The sequence below is a fragment of the Gossypium raimondii genome, chromosome 3 (genome assembly GCF_025698545.1).
Source record: "Gossypium raimondii isolate GPD5lz chromosome 3, ASM2569854v1, whole genome shotgun sequence".
Taxonomy (NCBI): domain Eukaryota; kingdom Viridiplantae; phylum Streptophyta; class Magnoliopsida; order Malvales; family Malvaceae; genus Gossypium; species Gossypium raimondii.
Genome location: NC_068567.1, coordinates 47,477,318 through 47,500,302, shown reverse-complemented (window position 1 = coordinate 47,500,302; position 22,985 = coordinate 47,477,318). Strand labels below are relative to the sequence as shown.

Genomic DNA, 22,985 nt, shown 5'->3' with positions numbered 1-22,985 from the left:
AAGGTGCTCGTCATGCTCATCCTCAGTCTTCGAATAAACCAATATGTCATTGATGAACACCACTAAAAAATCGATCCAGGTAGGGCTGAAACACTCAGTTCATCAGATCCAAAAAAGTTGTCGGTGCATTAGTCAATCCAAATGGCATCACTAGGAACTCATAGTGACCATAACGAGTCCTAAATGCCGTCTTATGCACATCAGCCTCCTTAACCTTCAACTGATGATACCCAGAGCGCAAGTCAATTTTGGAGAACATAGACGCCCCTCGAAACTAGTGAAACAAATCATCAATCCTCATAAGTGGATACTTATTCTTAATAGTCCACTTATTTAGTTGTCAGTAGTCGATACACATCCTTATGGATCCATCCTTTTTCTTAACAAATAGTACCGGTGCTCCCCACGAGGACACACTAGGGTGGATGAACCCACGATCCAATAACTCCTGAATTTGAGCATTGAGTTCCATAGGCTCCTTCGCTGCCATTCGATAGGGAGCGATAGACACCAGAACTGTACCAGGGAAAAGCTCAATCCCAAACTCCACTTCTCAATTCGGAGGTAAACCCAGTAACTCCTCAGAAAGGACGTCTAGAAAATCCCTTACAGTTCTGATGTCCTTTACAGTAGAGTCCCCAGAAGTGGAAACACTTACGTAGGCCAAATACACCTCACATCCCTTGCGAACCAGTTTCTCAGCTTCTAGTGCAGAGATCAAGTTAGCCAAGTAATTCTGACTTTCCTCAATCACAACTACTTCATTACCCTCCTTAGTTCTCAATACGACCCTCTTAGTCGCACAGTCCAAACTGACAAGATGCTTGACCAACCAGTCCATCCCCAATATCATATCGAACTCCCCAAACGGAAGCTTCATAAAATCAGCTTGAAATACTGTCCCTTGAACCTCTAAAGGAACATACATGTACAGATTGCTATAGCGGGATTAGCACCGTTACCTCACTAGAAGTACTCTCAACTGAAAGCCCTAGGTTTTTGGGAATAGAACAGGTAACATGGGAATGCGTAGATCCTATACCTATTAATGCAGTGTAAGGCACATCAAAAATAAGAAACATACTAGTGATGACGTTTGGAGCATCTTTATCCTCTCAACGACGAGCAACATAAACTAGGGCCGGCTGTCTCGCCTCAACTTGTCCAGCATCTCTGCCCGGTGCTCTCTGTCCACGTCCCATACCATTACCACCCCTAGCCTGACCACGGCCTCTAGGTGGCTGCTGTGCTACCCTCTGTGGTTGTGTAGTATCAATACCCTAAGCTTGCATCTGATCGGCCCTCAACGGACACTCCCTAATGCGATGATCCAATGATCCACACCTCATACATGCCCTAGTCCTTCTCCAACAGTCGCCCTGATGGCATCTACCACAGTCGACACGTGGCTATAGTCTAGTAGCAGTAACAAGGGGCCCAGCTCTAACTGGCCCATCAGCTCTAGCCTTTTTCTTAGACCTCTGCATAGAACTCAAGGGCTCCGAATCCCTCTTGTTCTTACCTCTCTCCCTATTACGATTTTGGCGCTCAGTGCGCTTAACCTCCTCGGCGATCTTTGCCTTCTCAACCAATAAAGAAAAATCACGCTCCCTCTGCGGAGCTATCAGGACTCTTAAATTATCTCTGAGGCCATCGTCAAAGCGGACACAACACTCTTACTTAGTCGCCACCATACCTCTCGCATAATGGCTCAATCACAGGAATTCGGCCTCATACTCGGCTATTGATCAATCTCCTTGTGTTAGATTTAGGAACTCCCTCCTACGTGTTAGAGTATGCCCAAAGATCAATCATGAGATGGCTGTAATAACATACTTGATTTATCATGTTTATTAACATAATGCGTTACCATTATTATTTCAATTTCTTTTCTGTGTGTATAAATAAACTATTTTATAATAATGTCCTGAGAGTAATATGATTATTCTTAAAAGGTCCTTAGTCAAGTATTATTGTTGGATAGGACAACAATAATGCATTAAGACTAACATGTAGTTGATTGATGATAAAGAGTTGTCATTGATATGGAATGTCAAAATCGATGCATGAATATGTGTGTTAGAGAACAACATATTAGACTGACCCGTTATGAGTATGTTTCTTGGATTATTATGTAATTGTCACAACATTACTCATAGTGATTAATATGTATATGATCCTCAGACTTGAGATCATCATAATCCCAACATCGTGAGTTGTATATTTTGATACAGTCAAACGTACACTGTAACTGGTTGTTCTATAAAGGCTAATGTTGGATATACCACGATATATGTAGAGGGATATGGTTGATCGATATAGGATAAGTCCCTCCTACATAATGGGAGTAATATCTTAGGCCATTTGATTGAGTGAGACTAGAAATGCATGGCATGCTCAAATAAGCTGATATGAGATGTCATACTTATTTGTTATCATAGTCTACTTAAGATATCAAGGAACATGAAATAGACTATGCAAGTGTGACTATTCCATGACTTGTGTCCAATCCAGAGATAAAGGACTTAAAGATTATTGCATGAAAGGTTAATCATAAAAAAGGTTATGTCGAATCATGATTTCTTGTGACTTAGGTAGCAATGATGCATTGCTAGGTGCCACTCATTGTTTGTAACATTGGAATCGTTCTAGTATTATCGCTAACGTTACAAGAACCTCTGTGGTCACACCCTATAGTTGAAATGAACGGAATAAAACATAGTTGGTATTGTGTTTGGTTGTCGCTGAATTAAATTAATTATAGAATTAATTTAATTGGTTAATAAAATATCGAACACATTATGTACAAGGTTGTTGCATAAAATGAGAACATGAATTTGGTTAGTATATAAATTCAAATAAATATATAGTTTACCGAAATCATTATTAAAATTAATGTAATTATAATTTGCGGTTTAAAACATAGTTATATTTATTTAATTTCTAAAAACCCTAAAAATAGATATAAAAATCCTATTTTTTCTTTGCTTGGGGTCTAGCAGCCGTCAAAGCAAAGTTTTTTTTTTCAAAACAGTTTTGGGGATTCCTTCCGTTCATTGTCAACTAGGTGGATTACGTAGAGGCCGGAGTCACGATAGATTGTGGCTTGGTTCGATAGTAGATCAAATTACTCGTTGCTGAGGTGTTGCTGTCTACTCAAAATAAAGATTCAGTAATTTCGAAACCTTTATTTCACCCCGATTCATTCCTCACACATGGATCCATGGTTATGATCACTTAATGTTTTAATTTTTCGCTGTGCCGTTGGGGTGTCGGTGTTCCAACACTACGAGCGCCCACATAATTAGCTCCCACATACTTCCTCTGGAAGGCAGTCTGAAAGAACTCTCAGTTCAGACGTTTGGGCTGAGTGCCCTCCTTAACAGTTAGTCACCACATATAAGCCTCATCACGCAGCAGCGAGACTGTACCCTTAAATTTCTGCTCGGAGCTGCAATCTAGGTCATCCATGATCCTCTCCGTGGTCTCAATCTAGTACTCGACCACATTAGGGGTGACCTCAGTGACACCCCTGAAGAGCTCAGCTCCATTGAACCAGAGTCATTCCGTAACTGACCCACGGCCCCCAGATCCAGTATTAGGCCTAGCGACCCTCTCCAATATCCTCAACATAGCCTGAGACAATGTATCGTCCCCAGCCATTCGATCATGAGACTCATTCTCAGTAGCAGGCAACACTGGCGTCTCATTCATGTCCAAATTCGGTATATTACCCAGGGAAGAGGACTCAAATCGAACCCCTACGACCTCTACCTTGGCCTCGAGTACCACGTCCACGAATACCTCGTGCGCTCATGTCTATTCGAATTTATCTGTATTATGAATTTTTATACCTCAGTCTTAGTTTTAGTATTTAATAGCAGATGTTTGATGTAAACAGTTTCAATAATTCAGAGTGATTTTCGTAAATCGCAGTCTCTATCAGTTTTGCTATAGTCTCAATATACACTATCTAAAGTGTTTTCACAGTATACTACCTACAGTAGTTTCATAATATCATAACATATATCAGTTTCGGAACACTTACAGGATCGACGCCGGAGACTCAGTGCACCACATACGCAATAGAGATATTTCAAATTATTTTAAAAACTAATTGTTCAAAGACCAAATTTGAAACCCATAATCCACAGTCAAGTTCTGCAACCTCATTTTGATACCATTAAATGTAACACTCCAAACTCGGCCTAGAAGGTATAGCCGGATCTAGCGATGTCACATGATAAGGTGTTTGGAAACCGTGTCGTCGCATTAAAACCATTTCCATTGAATTCCTTATCTTAATATCTTATTAATTCCAAAATTGTGTTGCTCATTTAATTGATAGTTTCAAAATGTTATTCATTTACAGAAGCTTTTAAAACAGATTAAACAATCATGTGTTTAGGAAAAACATTTGTTTCTTTTGAAAACCGAGGTTTCCTACTACTAGCAATTGTAATCTATAAGGTAAAGATAATTAAAACCTAAAACCAAAGTCCAAAAGTCCAATTACAACCCAAAAAATTAGCCATTAAAATAGAATAGAAATAAAACGAATTATCGTAAATATGGGTTAAAAACCATGAAAGTCCAAAACCGTGGTCACCGTCGAGTCCTCCGCCGTACTGATCCGTCTAGATCTAGGGATTACCTGTGCACATTTAAACAAAAGGGTTGAGTTTACGAAAACTCAGTGTGTAATCTCACAGAAAACAAACAATAGCAAATCACAGTGCACAATTAAAGCAGTCCTGGGCCAAAGCCCTTTTTTGGTATGAATAACAGTTTGGGCCTTAGCCTATCTCAGTACAGTATCAAATATGCAGTAGGGCCTTAGCCCATTACAGTATCAGTAGTAGTCATGTAGTATTCAGTAAAAAAGTCTACCCAACTAGCCTCTACACACCATCTTTGTCCAACCCTACACTCCATGTGGGGATCAAATCAACCCACCCATCCCTACACTCCAGGTAGTACCGAATGCAGCACAAAATAGTAATTTGCAGCTGAGCGACCAGTATGTTAGGCTTAAGAGCCTTTCAGTACACTTCCTCCAAATATAATTAACCCAACCCCATGCAATGCAACATACAAGTCATAACATGCTATCTTAGGACATCAGTACATATAACCAGATCAGTATACAAGCATGCTATAATCATGCTCAACACATATATAAATCAAACAATCAGTTCGTACAATTAGGAGTTTAAGTGATGCTCACCGACCCTACAGTAGGTTCACAGTCGACTTGGGTGACCCGTGCAACCTTAGCAATCAATTTAATGAAAATGGGCTCACACGCCCATGTGGTCTGCCCGTGTGGGCCCATAAGCCTGTGTGGCCCACTCGACCCAAATTGGCGTTGGCCGCGTGGTCCATTTTTAATGTAACCTGTGCTAGCTAAATATTCAAATATGTTTTCACTATTAACTTATATGTTCCTTCAAACCTATCTATTTGAGTCACTGTTACTTAATTATTTATATCTTAAGCTAAAAAATTCCAAATTAAGGTCCGCTTGATGTCTTCGAAACTAGACTCAAATATCTTTCTATCATAAAATTTTTAGAATTTTTTTTCAGTCAATAAGTACAATAAAATCTTCAATCTTACCCCTATTCTGCTGTCTGACAGCTTCGACCTTTCTTTGCTAAAAATTAATTATCTCTTAGTAAAAAATTTGGATGATGTTACCATTTGTTTCTATTGAAAATGAACTTATTAATAATTTAAACATGTAAAATTTAACCCCTAATTATTTTCTCCAATTTTTTATGATTTTCCAAGGTCAGAACAGGGGAACCAAAATTCATTCTGACATTGTCTCATAAAAAATTTAATATCTCAAGATTTACAATTCCATTACTGACACCGTTTCTTCTATGAGAAACTAGACTCAATAAGCTTTAATTGCATACTTTTTTCATCCTGTAATTAGATTTCCAAAATTTATGGTGAGTTTTCAAAGTTAGCCTACTGCTGCTATCCAAACAGCAAGCAATTTTTGCTTTTTGCCGAATCTTATTTTCTATGTTTCGGGTACACACCTGGTTTCGGTTTGACGTGTAGACACTCCCAAGACACTCAAAACCTAGAATTAACATTCCCAAACACAGAGTCAGATTTAAAACAAGTTTTTAAAACACGAATACTAACGACCATAGCGCTAATCAAGCGACCAATGTTTACCCCACACCCTTAGTGATTTAAATTACGAGATGACACGAGGAAGACTCATTTCATCTCAATTGTTTGCTGTCCAAAAAAAAATCACAACCTTCAGTCGGTAATGAATGCTAAAACTACAATAACTTAAGCCAGTTACCAAACAGGGAAAAACGCAGCGATCAAACAGAATCCCGAACAAGGAGACACGTCTTGGTCAAAACAATAAAAGGAAGAAAAAGGGATTCACTAACACAAAAAGAAAGAGAAACGGAAGAGGAGAATTCGATAGGGATAATGGAAGGGAAAACGTGCAGATTTTTTTGGGAAAAAAATTAAAACGAAAAGACTGACAGAATATCCGATAACCACCAGTAATCCCTTATTTTTCTCCTAAAAACAGTCCACCACACTCCCACTATCTCTCAAACTCCCCAAAAATCGTCCACCACATTCCCTCAACAACCGAATTCAAACTTCACTCAAACACTTCAATATTTTACTTCCCTTCAAACTCCCACGCGACACAGATAACAAAAAAATAACTCACTTGCATGCACAGGGATTCAAACTCAAAACCACCAGCATATTAGCACTCCACCTAACCACCAGACCAGCAGGCCCATTCTATTATATTCTTACAACCAAACGAATACAAGCCTACTGAACAAGAGTGAGACTTTACTCTGAAAAACTTCAAAATTTCCCCAAAGGCATGGCTTGAACTTGGGACCTCATACACATACCTAGAACACTTAACCACTAAAGCAAACAGGTATTTGTGTCATATTTTTACAAAAATAAAAATATACATTTTTGGGCATTACATATTTACACCTCAACCCCTTTGAATCTTGAATAATTGTTCTTGTGTCTCAAAACTTTTGACATCTTTATAATCTAATCCCTGCCTTAAATTTAACATGCCACAACATACTTCTCTTTTTATTACTTTCATTTTTTATTTTACTTTATTGAAAATCAATTATTCATAATCTCAATTTATTACCGCTTTTATAGTATAATGATTTTAGGGTGTTACAAGATTAATTTAATTTCCATTCGAACTCCAATTATTTAATTACATAAAATGTATAATCAAGAGATTAATTTGATTCGAAGTCATCTTTTGTCCGTAATGAGAAAACACATTCACTTCTATATGTGATCTATTTCTCTAGTTCATAATTTCACATTTTTCATATCATTAATTAATGCAAACCATCAAAGTTATACAGAGCTAGTGGAGGGACCGATTGAACCTATATAATTAAGGCTCAAATAATTTGTAATTAATTTATGACTCTCCTTCTATTAATTACAATATTATTTATTCATGGAGTCATTTCACTAAAGTACCATGACTGAACTCTCTTTTTTATATATTAGTATGAAAGCTACTTTATTAAGTGTTCATCTAACAACCTTGTCATACGTGTGTTACTCTCATAGGATATCCTTAATCTCTTTGAGATAAATCCATACTCCCAATATGATCCTATTTTATCTCATGATAACCATTACATATTCCTGCATAAAAAGTCAACTACTAACATATAGTAATTATATCTTTCGTCTTAGGAAAAATGACCCACGGCCACATTACTTTTTATCTATCATGTGATGCCAATGAGAGAATATCATTTACTTTTTATTGGGCTATGAATTCCACTATTGTAAGTGAAACTATGTCATACAGAAGTCCTATACTCAATGTACTAGCTTTTACTTTAGTAACAATTGAACTTATGATATCAATACATCAACGTATACAAGTCATGCACACATAGTCTGTCACTTACTTAAGATTTAGGTAAGTCACATTAGTCATCAATCGTGAATATCAATTTGGACACTTCCACTAATGCATCAATAACTTTACTAAAACTTACCACATAACCACAATCACATACCAATTATAAGGCCATTTACATATCAAACCTCACATTATAAACAAGCCAAATCCCATGGCTTAATACATTTCAAACATATAGGCACCAATAGCCAAAATCACTTATACTTTTAACAAACCAACTAGACTATACATGCCACATAACCAAAATTACAAATCTTTTAAGTACCGAAATCATAGTTGGATAGTGTGATAGGATCTCCGATGACTTCCAACCCGAGGGAGCCTACGAAATACTATAAACATAGAAAAATAACACAAAGTAAGCTATAAAGCTTAGTAAGTTCATACGGCTAATAAACTTATATTAGTAATTAAACACATTTACATAATTACATAAAGTATAACACAATTCATATGATCTCACAATTCAATCACATAATAACTTACATAGCTAACTTTAGCTTTCACAAGTTTAATCAATTTAATTCTCATATAACATTCAATTCATACTTCCATATAGCCAAATGAGCACATTTTGGTATACAACATATTTAAACACATATCTTTCTCATTTCCTATACATGATACGGTATGAACTCACCAATTCACTTTCATTCGATTCTCACATAGGTCCTGTACGTACCTGTCTTGCTTAACTTGATCGTACTTTTATTCTCAACTTTCACTTACTTGTTGATTTCTGTCACGAATACTTTGCTTTTGTTGTACCATCACTTATAACCATGTTTCATCCACTTATACCGTTGAACCATTTGGAATACTAAAGGATACTCGGGGATCTCGTACACATAGTACCGTAACAATGCCATATCCCATATATGGTCTTATATGTAATCTTGTATCGATGCTAATAGTCCAGCCATAGTCTTACACGAAATCACATATCGATGCCAATGTCCCAGACATGGTCTTACACGAAGTCTCATATCGATGCCATATCCCAGATATGGTCTTACACATAATCTCGGTAACCCTAATGTCATGACATTTGTATCCTATCTATTCTTAAGGTTCAACTGGGACTTTAACTTTGTCGAATCTCCGTCAAACATTTCCAAAGCATTGTAATCACAATTAAATTCAATATTTAAGCATTCACCATAATTGTCTCAATTAAGCATTTAAACATGTATAATTTAATGCTTATTAACATACGAACTTACCTCATTCGCTGAAATGACGAATTAGGTTGACTAATCCGATACTTTGATTTTCCCTTGATCTAGATCCAAAATTCACTTTTCTCAATCTATATAATATCAATTTTAACTTATTTAATTATCTTCTATTCAATTTAATCCAAAATTTACTTTAAAGTACATTTACACTTTTGCCCCCATAATTTTACATTTTTGCAATTTAGTTCTTATCACATAAAATCACAATTTCATGAAATTAAACACAAACCCAAGCTAGCTGAATTTTCCGTATATTACTATCAGCCCATAATTTCAATTTATTTCACATTTTAAACACTAAATTTCCACATTTCACAATTTAGTCTAAAATTGACATTTTCTCAAAAATCACTTTATAAAAGATGAAAATCTAACATCAAATATTCATAATCTATCATAAATTATCAATTTACTCAAGCTTCAACAATGGCAACATGTTAAATCTTTAATAGTATCGAATTTAGAGGCACGAGCTAGCTAGATTACGAAGCAACGGTCTCAAAAACGTAAAAATCATAAAAATAGGAACAAAAACGAACTTACAATTTAGCTCACAAGATAGGCCGAATATAGCTTCATCCATGGCTATTTTTCTTCATGCATTTTTGGTTGTGGAAATTAAATGGTGAAGATGACACCATATTTTTATTATTTAACTTAATTTATTTCATAATTACCATTATAACCTTATTAATTAACATTGAAATTTTCATTAATAAAGCACATATGTAACACCCATAACCTGTATCCGTCGACGAATTAAGGTTACGAGCCATTATCGGACAAAACACAACTCAATACAGATGTTCAGTAGAATTCAAGAATTTAACATTTATATGCAAATCGTTTGAATACAGGTTTAAATCAACTATTTCCAAATCAAAATAGAAACATTGTTTATATATATAAATTTAAATATATTAAGCTTAGTCAAATTTTAAGTAAGTATAATTATAAATTCTACTTTAACCTTTTAAAACAAAACATAACATTTCAATCCAGTTAAACCATAAGAAAATAAGCTATTTTCGTATGACTATTACTTATATATACAGTACATCAAAGTACGACTTCCAAAACATTATCTAGCCTATACATGCCATAAGTTAAAATTTAAACATTTCAATACCGAGACAGTAGATAGAGTGATGATCTTTGCTAACGATCCCCGAGTCTGCAGCTTGGTTTTTATCTATAAAACAAATGGACGAAAACAAACAAAGTAAGCTATTATAGCTTTGTAAGTCTATAGCATATCTAAAATACATATAAAAGAATCATATAATTCCTTAAGTAAATTTATTGAGATCACAAATATAAAATATAATTACTATTCAAACATTGCTATCTTAAGTCATTTTGTTGATATCTAAAGGAATGTATATTTAACTAATACATATAAACGAACATATGTATATACATTATATGCATATAACCTAGTTACAAACGTAATCATTAACGCATATCTTGATTGTTAGTGTACTTATCGCTTGCACTTCATCGAATGCATTTATATATATAACTTTTCAAATACATATGCCAAAAGCATATATTTATACTTATCAACTACATGTGACGAATGCACATATATACTTATAATCCACATATGTCAAATGCATACATACATATATATATATCCAACAATTTCGTGACAACCAATATATGTACATACTCACTAATCACAAAGATCCGAACGTTTATATGCTCATCAAATACTTTGAAACAAATGTTCATATATTTATCCATTACATATAACCAAAATCATATATATATACCCAATGCATATGATCACTTAATTTAAATAGATTCATCGGCACTTAGCCTGCTAGGCTTATAACCTGATTCAGATCACCGGCACTTAGCCTGCTAGGCTTATAACCTGATTCAGTTCACCGGCACTTAGCCTACTAGGCTTATAATCTGATTCAGATCATCGGCACTTAGCCTGCTAGGCTTATAACCTGATTCAGTTCACCAGCACTTAGCCTGCTAGGCTTATAGCCTGATTCAGATCACCGGCACTTAGCCTGCTAGCCACTAAGCTTGAAAACCTCAATTTAAATAAGTTGTAACTCATATCCGAACTATTTACGTATACGAAATCCATACATCATAATTCAACTCAAAAAAAAAAATTATAACTTATATCTTTGAACCACCTTGGTATATAAAGTTCAATCTCAAAATCCATCTCGATAATTCAATGATCGAACCGAATACTTATATATATAACTTTATACTTTAGATCCTACTACTAGTATTATACTATTTTCTTATAACATACCTTAATTAATGTACATTTAACTGCGAATTACTTAAATATATATACATTTCATGGCATCAAATTTAATCCAAAGAAAACATATCCTACATTCAAGATATTAAAATAATCTAAGCTAATAATTTCATTTCTTTGATTCAATATAAAACTTATACATGTATAACCATACACATTCGAACCTCACATATACATATATAAATTCATATCTAATTTCAATAAAAGAATTTATACATGTATATTTATATATATATTCGAGTCTATCATAAACATATATAATTACATACTTATAATCAAAACAAGAACTTATACTTGTATACTCATACATATTCAAATCTAATATATACATCCCTAATCTCATACTCAACTCCATATAAGGAATCATACATGTATATACATGCTTATTCGATCCACATATATATACAAATAGATTTTATATATATATATACCTTTGATTAAAACCAAAATTATACATGTATATACCTTAATGTATTCGAACCTTTTATGAACTTATATAACATTCATGCTTCAATTAAGTTCAAGAATTTATATATATATATATATATATATATATATATATTACTCATATATATATTCGTACATTATATATACACAATATAACATCCAAACTTTTAATTAAATCCAAACTTTTATACTTTTAATTAACATCAACTAAAATCAAATTTTATACTTTTAGTTATAGCTCATTAATTATAATATATATATATATATATATATATATATATTGATTTGATAACATGAATTTGCTAATAGACTTACCTCGGACAGTGTAAAATTGAAACCGGACGATTAATCGATGACTTTAGCTTTTCCCCGATCCAACTCTGATTTCTTTGGTTCTTGATCTAAATATATTCAAAATGAGCTAGTTTAAATATTATTACATTCAATTTAGTTCAAAAACACATAAATGGGTAAAATACTATTTTACCCTTGACATTTACACTTTTGCAATTTAGCCCCTATTGCATAAAACACAAAATACACAAAATTTGTCCATACCCGAATGTACCTAGTGCTCATACAAGTCCACACATTTTATTTATTTCACATTTTAATCCCTCAAAAATTTAATTTCACAATTTAGCTCTAATTACTCAATTTCACCAAAAATTCAAAGACAAAACATGTTAATTTTTCACATATCTTTCATATTTCATCATCAACTATCACAAAGCTCAAGCATTAATCAATGACATATCTCAAAATCAACACCAAATTCAAAAATTAAAGCATGGGTCTTGTAGTACACAAAGCAACGATATCAAAAACGTAAAAATTATCAAAAATCGAACAAAAACGAACCTTAATTTAAACTTCCTAATGGCCGAACCCTAGCTTGAATGTTTCTTTGTTTTTATTTTCTCACTTTCGGTTTTGAGGAAGATGATAACATAAGGATTTTTGTTTAATTTAATTATCATATATTATAATATATGTTTATTTACTTAATTAACCTTACTTATCTAATATATAATATTAAAACACTAAGGCTAGTCTTGTCTTCAACCGTCCACTATCTATATAGTGGTTAAATTTCACTTTTAAACCTCCCATTTAAAAAGACATCAACTAATAGATACTTTTAAATTAAATCCTTAAGTTTTCATTTTACGCGATTAAGCCCCTTTTTATCAAATTGAACACTCAAACGATCAAATTTTTATACGAAATTTTCACACATAGTAATTCACATACTTTAAATACCATAAATAATTTTAAAATATTTTTCTAACTAGGATTTGTGGTCCCAAAACCATTTTGTCCGATTAGGGTCAAAATCGGGTTGTTACAACATATTTGTCCATTCATAATTCCAATGGATTAATTACCACATATAACCCTCAAATTTGAAATTTCATAACTATCTAATGCTTTTAGCTTATAGAATTCAACTTTTACGCCTTACACGATTTAGTCCTTTTTACCGAATTAAGCCTTTAAACGGTAACATTTCTGTACGAAAATTTCACACAATAATTCTATCATGCTATAAACCATAATAAAATAATAAAATAAATATTTTGACTGCAGATTTGTAGTTCTGAAACCACTGTTCCGATTAACCTTAAAAACGGACTGTTACAAATGCATTAAGAAGAAAAGATAGTTTGATTCAATTTGGAAGAACTACTCTACCCTATTCTTCTCTCTTTTTTTCTTTCTTGAATTTGACATCATATTTTATTTTGACCAGGCTTTTGACCCTTTGTTTTTCCATGCAATTGCGTTTCCCATTTGGAGATAACAAGGCTTGGTTGATCTGGCTATTAGTGTTATCAATTTAAGATATTTGAGGATTGTGATTGGCTTAACTAGGATCAAGGGTTGATAGGATCTCATTGTGTGCTTCATGGTCAACTTGATGAATCTTTGGTTTCCTGAACGAGGAAGGAAATGTGTTAAAAGGGGATAGTCATTACCTATTTGATCTTGTATGGAAGCAAAATGGTTGGGTTTCTCGCATGCCTAAGGTAAGTGGCCCATTAATATGGATTATAGTTGTAGGAAGATGGGTTGAGAGAGGTGAGCTTAAGACATCCCTTTTATTTGGCTCTGCCGAGAGAAGTGCTTTACCTTTGTTTATCTATTGTGGTTTTCGAGCACTATATGCGGACTGACTAGTCCATTCCCTCTTTAATGGGAATTAATGCGGTATATAGGGATATTGATGCTTTGAAATGGACCTTATCAAGAGCTTTTGGAGAATTATCAAACTTTTTAGGACCTTTCAACTATGGCGCATATATCTTAGGTATATTCATCTCCTGTTTCCCTTTGCCTATACCTATCGATTTATGTGTATTTAATTGTTGTATTTTTGTTATACCTCAAGCTGTGATCTATTTATTAGATAATCACCTTCCTAAAGAATAATTTGGGTTCAACTATTCATTGTTTCAAAAAAAATACCGGTTCTTTTATGTTTTTTAAATTGCTCATTTGCAATTCTTTACATAACTTTTTTTTTTTTGTTAAATCCATTTAAAAGTTAAACATAATCATAAATTTTGCTCTCAATCTTTATAGTTTTAGTCAAATTTGGCCGAATTGCTTTTCCCACTTTAGTTGGCCCTCAATCTTTTATTTTTGTCAAATTAGAAAAGTTAATTTGACAAAATTATTAGAAATTGCACTAGATGTTGACATGGCAACCAACATGATGATCCACATGCATTTTATAGTTGATTTGGAACTATGTTTTATGTTATATGTGATGTTAATCAATAATTTAAAATTTAAAAAATATTTAAAAATAAGAGCATGTATAAAAGTTTCCAAAATTTATGAACATAAAATTTGGCCCGTCTATTGTTTGAATTGCTCTTTTTCTGTTAACTCCATTTTGAAACAATGACGGCTCTTTGTATTTGACATTCCCTTATGTGATTGTCACCTAACGATACGCATTGACATATGTATGATTCGTATAATTTGATGAACAAAAACTAAAATGTATTAGAAAAAGAAAAATGAACCAAAAACTTTTACTAAAATAAAAGAAGACATCAATCTGAAAAATGAGTTCGGTTGAAATCAAGCGATTGAAAAAGGAAAAAGAAAGCAAACCCTAAACCTTTATAATCAACCCAAAGCAATCATTATTAATCCTACAAAGAAACTAAGTAAAACTCAACCATTAAGTGCGATTTTACTTTTTTTAATCAAATGACTAGGCTCACAAGTACAAATTCGAGGCTCAAAATTAAATTATAAAATTTTAAAAAATTAAAGTACAATTTTTCTTTAAATATCCTTGTTAGTTTATAATTTTAATGGAATTAAATTAAAATTTATCATTTTTGAAGATTCAAAGTATATTTTTATTATTAAAATAACTTAAAATTTTAAAAATTTCAAGGGACATAATTTGTTTTTTTTTTTTTTGGGGTAGCTCGCTCCCCCTTGGCACTGTCCCTGCATATGCAATAGCAAGTAAAATACAAAAAGTTACATCATATTTTTTAATGGAGTTAAAGAGAAAAAAGTTATAAAAATGGTTGAAAAAGAGCAATTTGTAAGAGAGGGATCATTTTTACGAGCTGTTTATATTTTTTTTTCTAATTTTTAATTTTAAAGAATTTTTAATTTTTTAGAATTCTTGAAGATTGTTGATACCGATGTTTAACAAGGAAGGATAAAAAAGGAGAAGATAATGGTGACAAGGAGATCAGTTCACCTGTTATAGACAGAGGGTCAGAGTATTAAAGGAAGATGAGAAAGAGGAGGAATGAGAAGGGAGACTAGAGTATATTGCTTAAGGGAGTAAAAGTGGGAATAAGATCCCTTTTGTATTGTATGTTGGGTATATATAAGGAGGTCTCCCTGCTTGTAATGTCACGTCATCAACAGCACGAGCGGTGGTCTACTCGTGTGGTCAGTCAAGTGGCAGGTCTGTTATATGTTAGTTGTTGTTAAGTGTAATTTTGTGTAGGCATACTCTAACATTCCATTTACGGAAGTAGTACGAGGTTGTTAGGCTGCAATAGTCCCTTAGTGGTTCCCTTTTGGGGATAAGAATGTGTCGCTAATAGTAGGTGACATGATGGAGAACCTATTATTAGTGGGTGGCTTGATAGGAGAGCAAACAGTAGATGTGTTCATAAGTCGAGTCGGGTCGGGTTCTGACCGAGCCCAATCAAAATCTTAGGCTCGATTGGTAGGCTTGGGCCTGGCTCGACCCGAAAAACAAGATTAAATTTTTGTTAAAACTCGGCCCAGATTATATATATGAAACTCAAGCTCGGCCCGATTTGGCCCATTTTTTTTAAAAAATTATTATTATTTTTTATGAGCATATTGTTTGCTTGAAGAAAAGAACAAATTTGGTTCTTTTCGTCTCACATAACATTAGGATTTCTGCACCAAATATTCGGGTTTGCTTTGATGAAATGAGGTAAGCCAATGTGTATATATATTCTTGCTTCACAAAACCCCTTAAACGTTTACTATTTTTCTTTATTATGCTTGTTTAGAATAATATGATATAAATAAACTAAATTTATCAAAGAAAAGAAGACGACGAAAAAGAAATTGAGATGGGTGATTTTCTTTCTAAACAGACCATCCATGGCCGCCGCACCGTTACAAGTTTCTACTTTCGGAGAGGGAAGCACTGCTTCGATTAATGATAGTACTAGTCATAATAAACCTTCCCAACTATAAAGAAAATAATCTACAAAGCAGAAGTATGGGTTTATTGTTGATAACTTCTCAACCTTCGATCAGGTTCCCTTTTTTTTTTCTTTTTCCTCTCAACTTGAAAATAAAAGAAAAGAAAACTAGGAAGCAGGAAGAATTAGTGGTGACAAATGCAGCAGGAAGCAGCAGTGGCGAAGAAGTATGAACCAAAAAATAAATTTAGTCATTAAAGATTAGGGAAGGGGAAATAGAGATCGGAAAGGAAATTAGGGATTGGGAAGGGAAAAAGGAATATGAGGAACCTGGACTGCTGGGAACAGGGTAAAATATTTAGGTTAATAAAATCAGGCTAGTCTTGGGCTGAAAAACCTTTACTCGAAATTTAATTTATTTTTAAAATAAGTTTTATTCTTAAGCATAAATTTAATTTTGAAGCTTATATTTTTGTTCAAACCCTCTTATATTTTGGGCGTATCACGCGATGGATGGACTAAATATAATGAACAAGCGGTCAAAGGCGGGTGGGGTGGCTTTCCTATGGGTGGCATGAAGTATGTTAGTGGTTGATTATGAGGTGATTAACTGGAAGTTCATCTGTAGGGGCCTCTTAGATAATTTCTCTTGGTGTTACATATCTAACCAGAGCAGGGGTATAACAAAAATGTTTATAATTTTATATATTTTGAATTTTTTAATTTTAAATTACTTGCTGAGTGACATACACAACAAAATAGTAGCACGGAAATTATAATGTACTTGTACATATGGTATAATTTCTAATGGTTTTGTTAAATTGTAGTGGAAAATTTTCAATTTGATAAAAACTCAAAAGATAAAAGGGTTCAGGATAGTAAAAGGAAAAAAAAACAGATGCTAAATTGACAAAAGTTATAAATGTTAGAGGTTAAACTGGTAATTATACTTCAATTTTAAACGGAATTAATTAAAGAAAAGTTATCCAATGGACTGAAAATGAGTCATTCAAAAAGTAAAGATTCAATCAAACAAAAGTAATGAATTAAATCCAAACAAATTGATAAGTAGAGGGACTATTCTTAAGATTTACCAATAAATTTGTTTGCTTAGCTGCGTTACATTGACGCAAAGAAAAGAGGGTTTATAAGAGAGGGGCCTTTCTACAGTGACTGATAAATAAAAGAAATGAAAAAAATGAAATTTAGAAAAACACTCCGGCAGGCATCCACTGTTTGATTTTGATATTAATTTTTTCATGATTCAAAATGAACCGTTGGATAAATCCTCCTATAAATACACATTATTATTTATTATTATAAATAAGAAAAAAAGAGAGATAAAAAAGGAAAACCCTCTCTCAAATCTTGGCTCTCCAGTCGCCTCTCTTTCTTCTTCTTCTGCTTCTTCTTCTTCATTCTGTTGGCTGCTGCTGCTGCTGCTGCTGCTGCTGCTGCTTTGGTGGCGTGATTTAGAAGCCACAACTCAATTTCATATAAAGAAAAAAAAAGAGTGAGATGGATCCAGACGCAGTAGCCAAGGCCTTCGTCGAGCACTACTACTCCACATTCGATGCCAACCGGGCCGGTTTAGCCAATCTCTACCAGGAAGGTTCCATGTTGACCTTCGAAGGTCAAAAGATCCAGGGCTCTCAGAGCATCGTGGCTAAGCTCACCAGCCTTCCTTTCCAGCAGTGCAAGCACAACATCACCACCGTCGATTGCCAGCCTTCCGGCTCCGGCGGCATGCTCGTATTCGTCAGCGGTAACCTCCAACTCGCTGGCGAGCAGCATGCTCTCAAGTTTAGCCAGGTATTTTCTTATTAGCTCAGCCATCTACGGCTGATCTTATGTGTCACTCTTGAATTCATCGGTTATATCCTTGTGTTAATTTCACGATTCCATTTCGTATTGGTGGAGTGAATCTTTTAAGTTGGTGTTTTGATCTGACTGAAGTGGGAGCGGTAATCGAAATGTTCTCTATGGGATCTTAATAATGGTCTTATCTGTGATGTTTAAGCCTTAATGCTCATCGGATTTGCTTAAGATTACAGTTCCAGGAATTGCACATTTTTCATTCATTTTGCATCTATATTGATGGGATTGGTTAAGGTAAAAAAAAATGTTATTTCGGCTATAAACCCGATTTCATTAAATTGTGCATAATACGTTTTGGAAGATGTGGATTTGGTTTTGGATCCACCATCTTTCCATAGAACCTGCTCCACTTTTACTTTGTTTTGCAACCTGGAACTGCACATTTACATGTTCCTTGTCATCAATTATTTGGACCCTGTCGCTCCTGGATATTCCTATCCTCTTGCTATAAGCGTGGTGTGGGCCGTAGTTGTGTAGGTAATTGTACTATAGACTCTGCATTCAAGAGCTTGCTTTTGTTTCATTTTGCTTATTGCACCCTTTGCTAGTACTCATTTCATTTTTATACTTGTCCTTTTCGCGTAAGTGACAGAGGTCCTCTCAGTGCTCACTCTGAACAATTATCTGCCATCTCCCTTGATGTTGTTTCTTGCGACTCTACTGGATATAAAAGAAAATCCACTACCACACTCCCCCTCCTCACCTGGAGACATTGATGATTTCCTTATGGTTTATGTCTTTCATTCACGTGGAGCAAACTTATATATGTGTTTCATCTATGTTGATAGTTAAACAATGTTTATCCCAGATTACATTTTTTTTGAAGTACACATTTGTATTCAACATATTTTTGGGTATAGATATGGGGATATGAGCCTCCAAGATCCTCTAAATTTTATAACTTTAGGAAATTGAATATTCAGACATCGACATTAACACCCCAATTTGAGCAACATAGTAGTTAACTGTTTTATGTTGCCTAAAATTATGAATGCAAAGACATTATGTTTTTAATGTTATGTTTAGAAAACTAATGGATATTGCATCCACCAATGCCTTGGTTCAGTTTCATTAACAACTTTACTAACCTAGGTTATCTTTATGTTGCATTCTGCTATCAGATGTTTCATTTGATGCCAACGCCACAGGGAAGCTTTTATGTGTTGAATGACATATTCAGGTTGAACTACGCGTGAAGACGATGATTAATCAAGGGATGGGAGTACAATGCCTGAGGATTTAAAACACGTTTTTGCCTATTTTAGGCTTAAATGAAATTTGGAATTTTGTTTTTTTTGGGGGTTGATTATGTTTCGTGTTCCATTATGGTTTCCATATCTCACCATATTTCAGGGACTGATTGGTTCAGTTGGTGAAAGACGCTATCTTGTGAATTGGATGTTTTGATTGAGACTTATTTCAGTTATTTTCCATCAAATGAATCAAAGATATGTATATGCAATTGTATGCCCACTGAATGTTCTCTCTGTTTCCTTGTATTATTTTCGTTTGAAAGGATTGAACCTTGTTCGTGCGCATAACACGGGTCTGGACCTTGGTTTTGAAACATTGGGTGGTTAATGTTGTGACATACACACGCACATATGATTATCTTGGAATCACAGATGTATTATTGGATTAGAAAAACCGAATGAAAACAATCTTTAAAATTTTGAGTTAAAATCCAAAGCAAAAGAGAGTAGAATTTGGATTATTGATTGATTATAATAGATGGAATCCTAAATAAAATTATTATTTTGGATACTTTGCTACTCATTTTTGAACAGAATAAACAAAAACTATGATTGGTAAAACCTTGGATGGCTCCCACTCAGTGTCCTTCACCGCTGGATCCCAGATGTGGGAACTCGGGAAGTTGAAGAGAGGGAGGTGAAGCTGAAGCATCAACAAGGTGATTATAATGTTGTTGTGTAGGTTTGGTTCGACCTTTGAGCAGTGTAACAAGCCAACTTCCAACAGATTTAAAAGGGTGAGTGAGACCATTTTTAACCTGGAGAAGGAGTGATGCTTCAGAGACTTGCCAGAACAAAGTGACGACAATCATCACCGAAAGAAGGCCATGGGTTATGGTATTCTGCTTCTTTATTGCTTTAAGCTCTTTCACCAATTCTTCAACACCCATTCCCCCACATCCACTGCCATTTTCACTTTTTGCCTCTGCTTTATCACCTTCAGCCCTCGGAAAATTTAACTCCTCAACTTCATATTGCTTCAGGGTGTTATTTTCTTTTAATGATTCTAACTGTTCAACAACAGCATGACAACATTAAAAATAATTCCCAATGATGTTTAAATCAGTTCTTCAAGATGAAGAAAACCCATTTTTGATGGGGGGAATTAGAACTATGGAGTTGGCGAGTGTAAGGGCATCGTAAATGGGGGTTTTGAAAACGAGGTCTGGTTAGTTCATATGAAGTTGCTCTGAATGAATGAATAATTTGGTTTTAGATTAAGATTAGGATTTTGTGATGTAGTGCACATACCTGAGAGAACAATCTGGAGAGGAGGTGGTCATTACCGTTTTCAGAGATATCTTTTACTGTGGTACCTTCTAAGAGTTTCTGGATTGCCTGATTGATAAGCTCAATATCTTGAGTTGATTCCATTGGTTCTCAACATGGAAATTTCACTGCTTTCTTTGTTGGAGGTGGATGAAAGCCGCCGTTAAGTGATTTTTCTTCCGCTTAGAGGTTGAACAGGTGCAATGGATGTCTAAACCCCCTAAAGCTATAACAAAGTTGAGGCCACTTGGCTATGATGACATCTTGTCTGGCCCACTGTCCATTCTGCGAATGTTCATGAAACCCACATCCAAAACCCATTCCAAGTCCAATTATGCCTTTTTCTTTCTCCAAATCTAGTTTTTGATTTGATTAAGTGGGTTTAATTTTATTAAAATTGGATTAATTTTAATTCGAATTTATTTAAACTTGAACTTAATAAATTATAATTTTATGAACTGAATCGAATCTTATTATTTATTATGCGAGTTGCAAGCCTTATTGCTTTCCCTAAGAGAAAAAGAAATCCAATTGCCAACCTTATTGCTTTCCCTAAGAGAAAAAGAAAATGAACAATTACAATTAGAAGTAATGATGGAGTTAAGTTCATCAAAAATTGCAGCAACTTCTCAAGGAGTATCATTTTCACCAAGCAATGCATCAATATAGTATTTGTTGTTGGATTCGAGGATGGTATTGTGCTAGTTGTGTAGGAAAATTAGTTAAGAACCTAGCTTTAGAGCAAAGGCTTTAACCACAAGTGTTGATGAGTAACCAGTTGCGCGTTGGCTCCTAAAACTATCAAGCCTTGACTATCTCTAACAATAACAACAATGCTTGTTTTGTGGGATGAATTATTAAAGGTTGCATCGCAGTTGACTTTGAGTGATCTTGATGGTGGAGGAGTCTAAGAAATTTCTTTCAGAGTAGTTAACTTCATGGTTGAGGTCAAAAAGGGAGATATAGCCAAGTTGTGTGAAGAACCCATGAATTCTGTGAACCATCAAGGATTCGCTTATCAGAAAACATAGGTGTGTATCTAGTTAAAGTTTATTGCTATAAATATCACAAACTGGGCCAATTTTCAAAATTTTAATTTTCTGCTATGCAAGAAAACTATTTTCAAAGTAGATTTTTTCCAACATGGACGTGGAGTCCTTGATGGAGAAGGCACATGAGGCTATTATAGTGGCAGATACAAGGGTGCAGCCTGGTAGTAGCCACAAAAGGAGAAGGACTGAAAGGGGCTCTTATAGTACCAATGAGAGCAGTGGCAGTAGGTTGGTCCGCCGTAGGCGAGGCAAGAAACCGGTTAGCTCTAAAAGGGAGATTACTCTATCGGTCATCCCTGCTTATCCCGATACACAAACGAAGTTCGCCACTCCAATGGACTTAACTCCTTACTCCCAAAGTCCGCCTTAAGAGCCCACTCCCAACACAGCCCCTTCTATACCATCTTCCACCTTTACTGGCTTAAGGAAAAAAATCCCTCTTCTTCTGGTAGGGCATCAAGGTTATTCCCATGGAGGGACCTTTTCAATACGGGTCAGCATCCCTTCTCTCTACTCAAAATTAGCTAGCGGAAGGAAAGTGGCCTCCCTCAAGAGTTGAAAGAATGTACTCTACCCTTGTCCTCTAAAGCTAACCAACCATCACTAACAGAGTTGATGGACTCCTACTAGATAATAGTGGATCAATGTGGCTTTCTTGGCTGGGCCTTTTGAAAGCGTTGTAGTAGAAGTGAAGCTAGACGAGCCCAGTTAGAAATGGCATTGGCATCTCGAGATCAAGAACTGGCTCAGCTTCGTCAAACACAAGAGGTTACAGCCCATCATATCCATGAGTTTGCCAAGTCTGTCTCCATCTGGAAGATTAAGTAAAACTCCCAGAAAATGGAATTCGAGGATAGGGTATGTCAACTAGAGAGCCAGATAAAGTTTCTGGAGG

General features: G+C 34.6%; 2 protein-coding genes and 1 long non-coding RNA gene across 4 annotated transcripts; 1 reads left to right on the top strand and 2 right to left on the bottom strand.

Annotated features, from left to right (window-relative positions):
* Nucleotides 1–10,254: 10,254 nt before the first annotated feature.
* On the bottom strand, nucleotides 10,255–12,899 carry LOC105796188 (uncharacterized). Its single transcript, XR_001134366.2, has 3 exons — nucleotides 12,830–12,899; nucleotides 12,284–12,369; nucleotides 10,255–10,417 (listed from the first exon to the last, which is right to left on the bottom strand). It is a non-coding gene; the product is annotated as an uncharacterized LOC105796188 (long non-coding RNA).
* Nucleotides 12,900–17,907: 5,008 nt separating this feature from the next.
* Nucleotides 17,908–19,978, top strand: LOC105794485 (nuclear transport factor 2B). Of its 2 annotated transcripts, none has more exons than XM_012623669.2 (2): nucleotides 17,908–18,450; nucleotides 19,109–19,417. In XM_012623669.2, exons 1-2 carry the CDS (start codon nucleotides 18,157–18,159, stop codon nucleotides 19,130–19,132), a joined length of 318 nt encoding a protein of 105 aa, XP_012479123.1. In that variant the 5' UTR covers nucleotides 17,908–18,156; the 3' UTR covers nucleotides 19,133–19,417. The 2 variants fall into 2 exon arrangements, with proteins under 2 accessions (XP_012479123.1, XP_012479122.1); XM_012623668.2 differs by lacking the exon at nucleotides 19,109–19,417 and adding an exon at nucleotides 19,638–19,978 and having other exon boundaries at nucleotides 17,958–18,450.
* A 235-nt stretch (nucleotides 19,979–20,213) lies between these two features.
* Nucleotides 20,214–21,267, bottom strand: LOC105794484 (uncharacterized). The gene is made up of 2 exons (XM_012623667.2): nucleotides 21,021–21,267; nucleotides 20,214–20,779 (listed from the first exon to the last, which is right to left on the bottom strand). Exons 1-2 carry the CDS (start codon nucleotides 21,141–21,143, stop codon nucleotides 20,348–20,350), a joined length of 555 nt encoding a protein of 184 aa, XP_012479121.1. The 5' UTR covers nucleotides 21,144–21,267; the 3' UTR covers nucleotides 20,214–20,347.
* Nucleotides 21,268–22,985: the final 1,718 nt, after the last annotated feature.

Bases quoted from the DNA above. Each gene is read 5' to 3' on its own strand.
- LOC105794485 (XM_012623668.2), top strand. From the start codon at position 18,157: ATGGATCCAGACGCAGTAGCCAAGGCCTTCGTCGAGCACTACTACTCC. The intron at 18,451-19,637 runs GTATTTTCTTAT...TTCTGCTATCAG, and splicing joins ATGCTCTCAAGTTTAGCCAG to ATGTTTCATTTGATGCCAAC.
- LOC105794484 (XM_012623667.2), bottom strand. From the start codon at position 21,143: ATGGAATCAACTCAAGATATTGAGCTTATCAATCAGGCAATCCAGAAA. The intron at 20,780-21,020 runs GTATGTGCACTA...GTTGTTGAACAG, and splicing joins TCTCCAGATTGTTCTCTCAG to TTAGAATCATTAAAAGAAAA.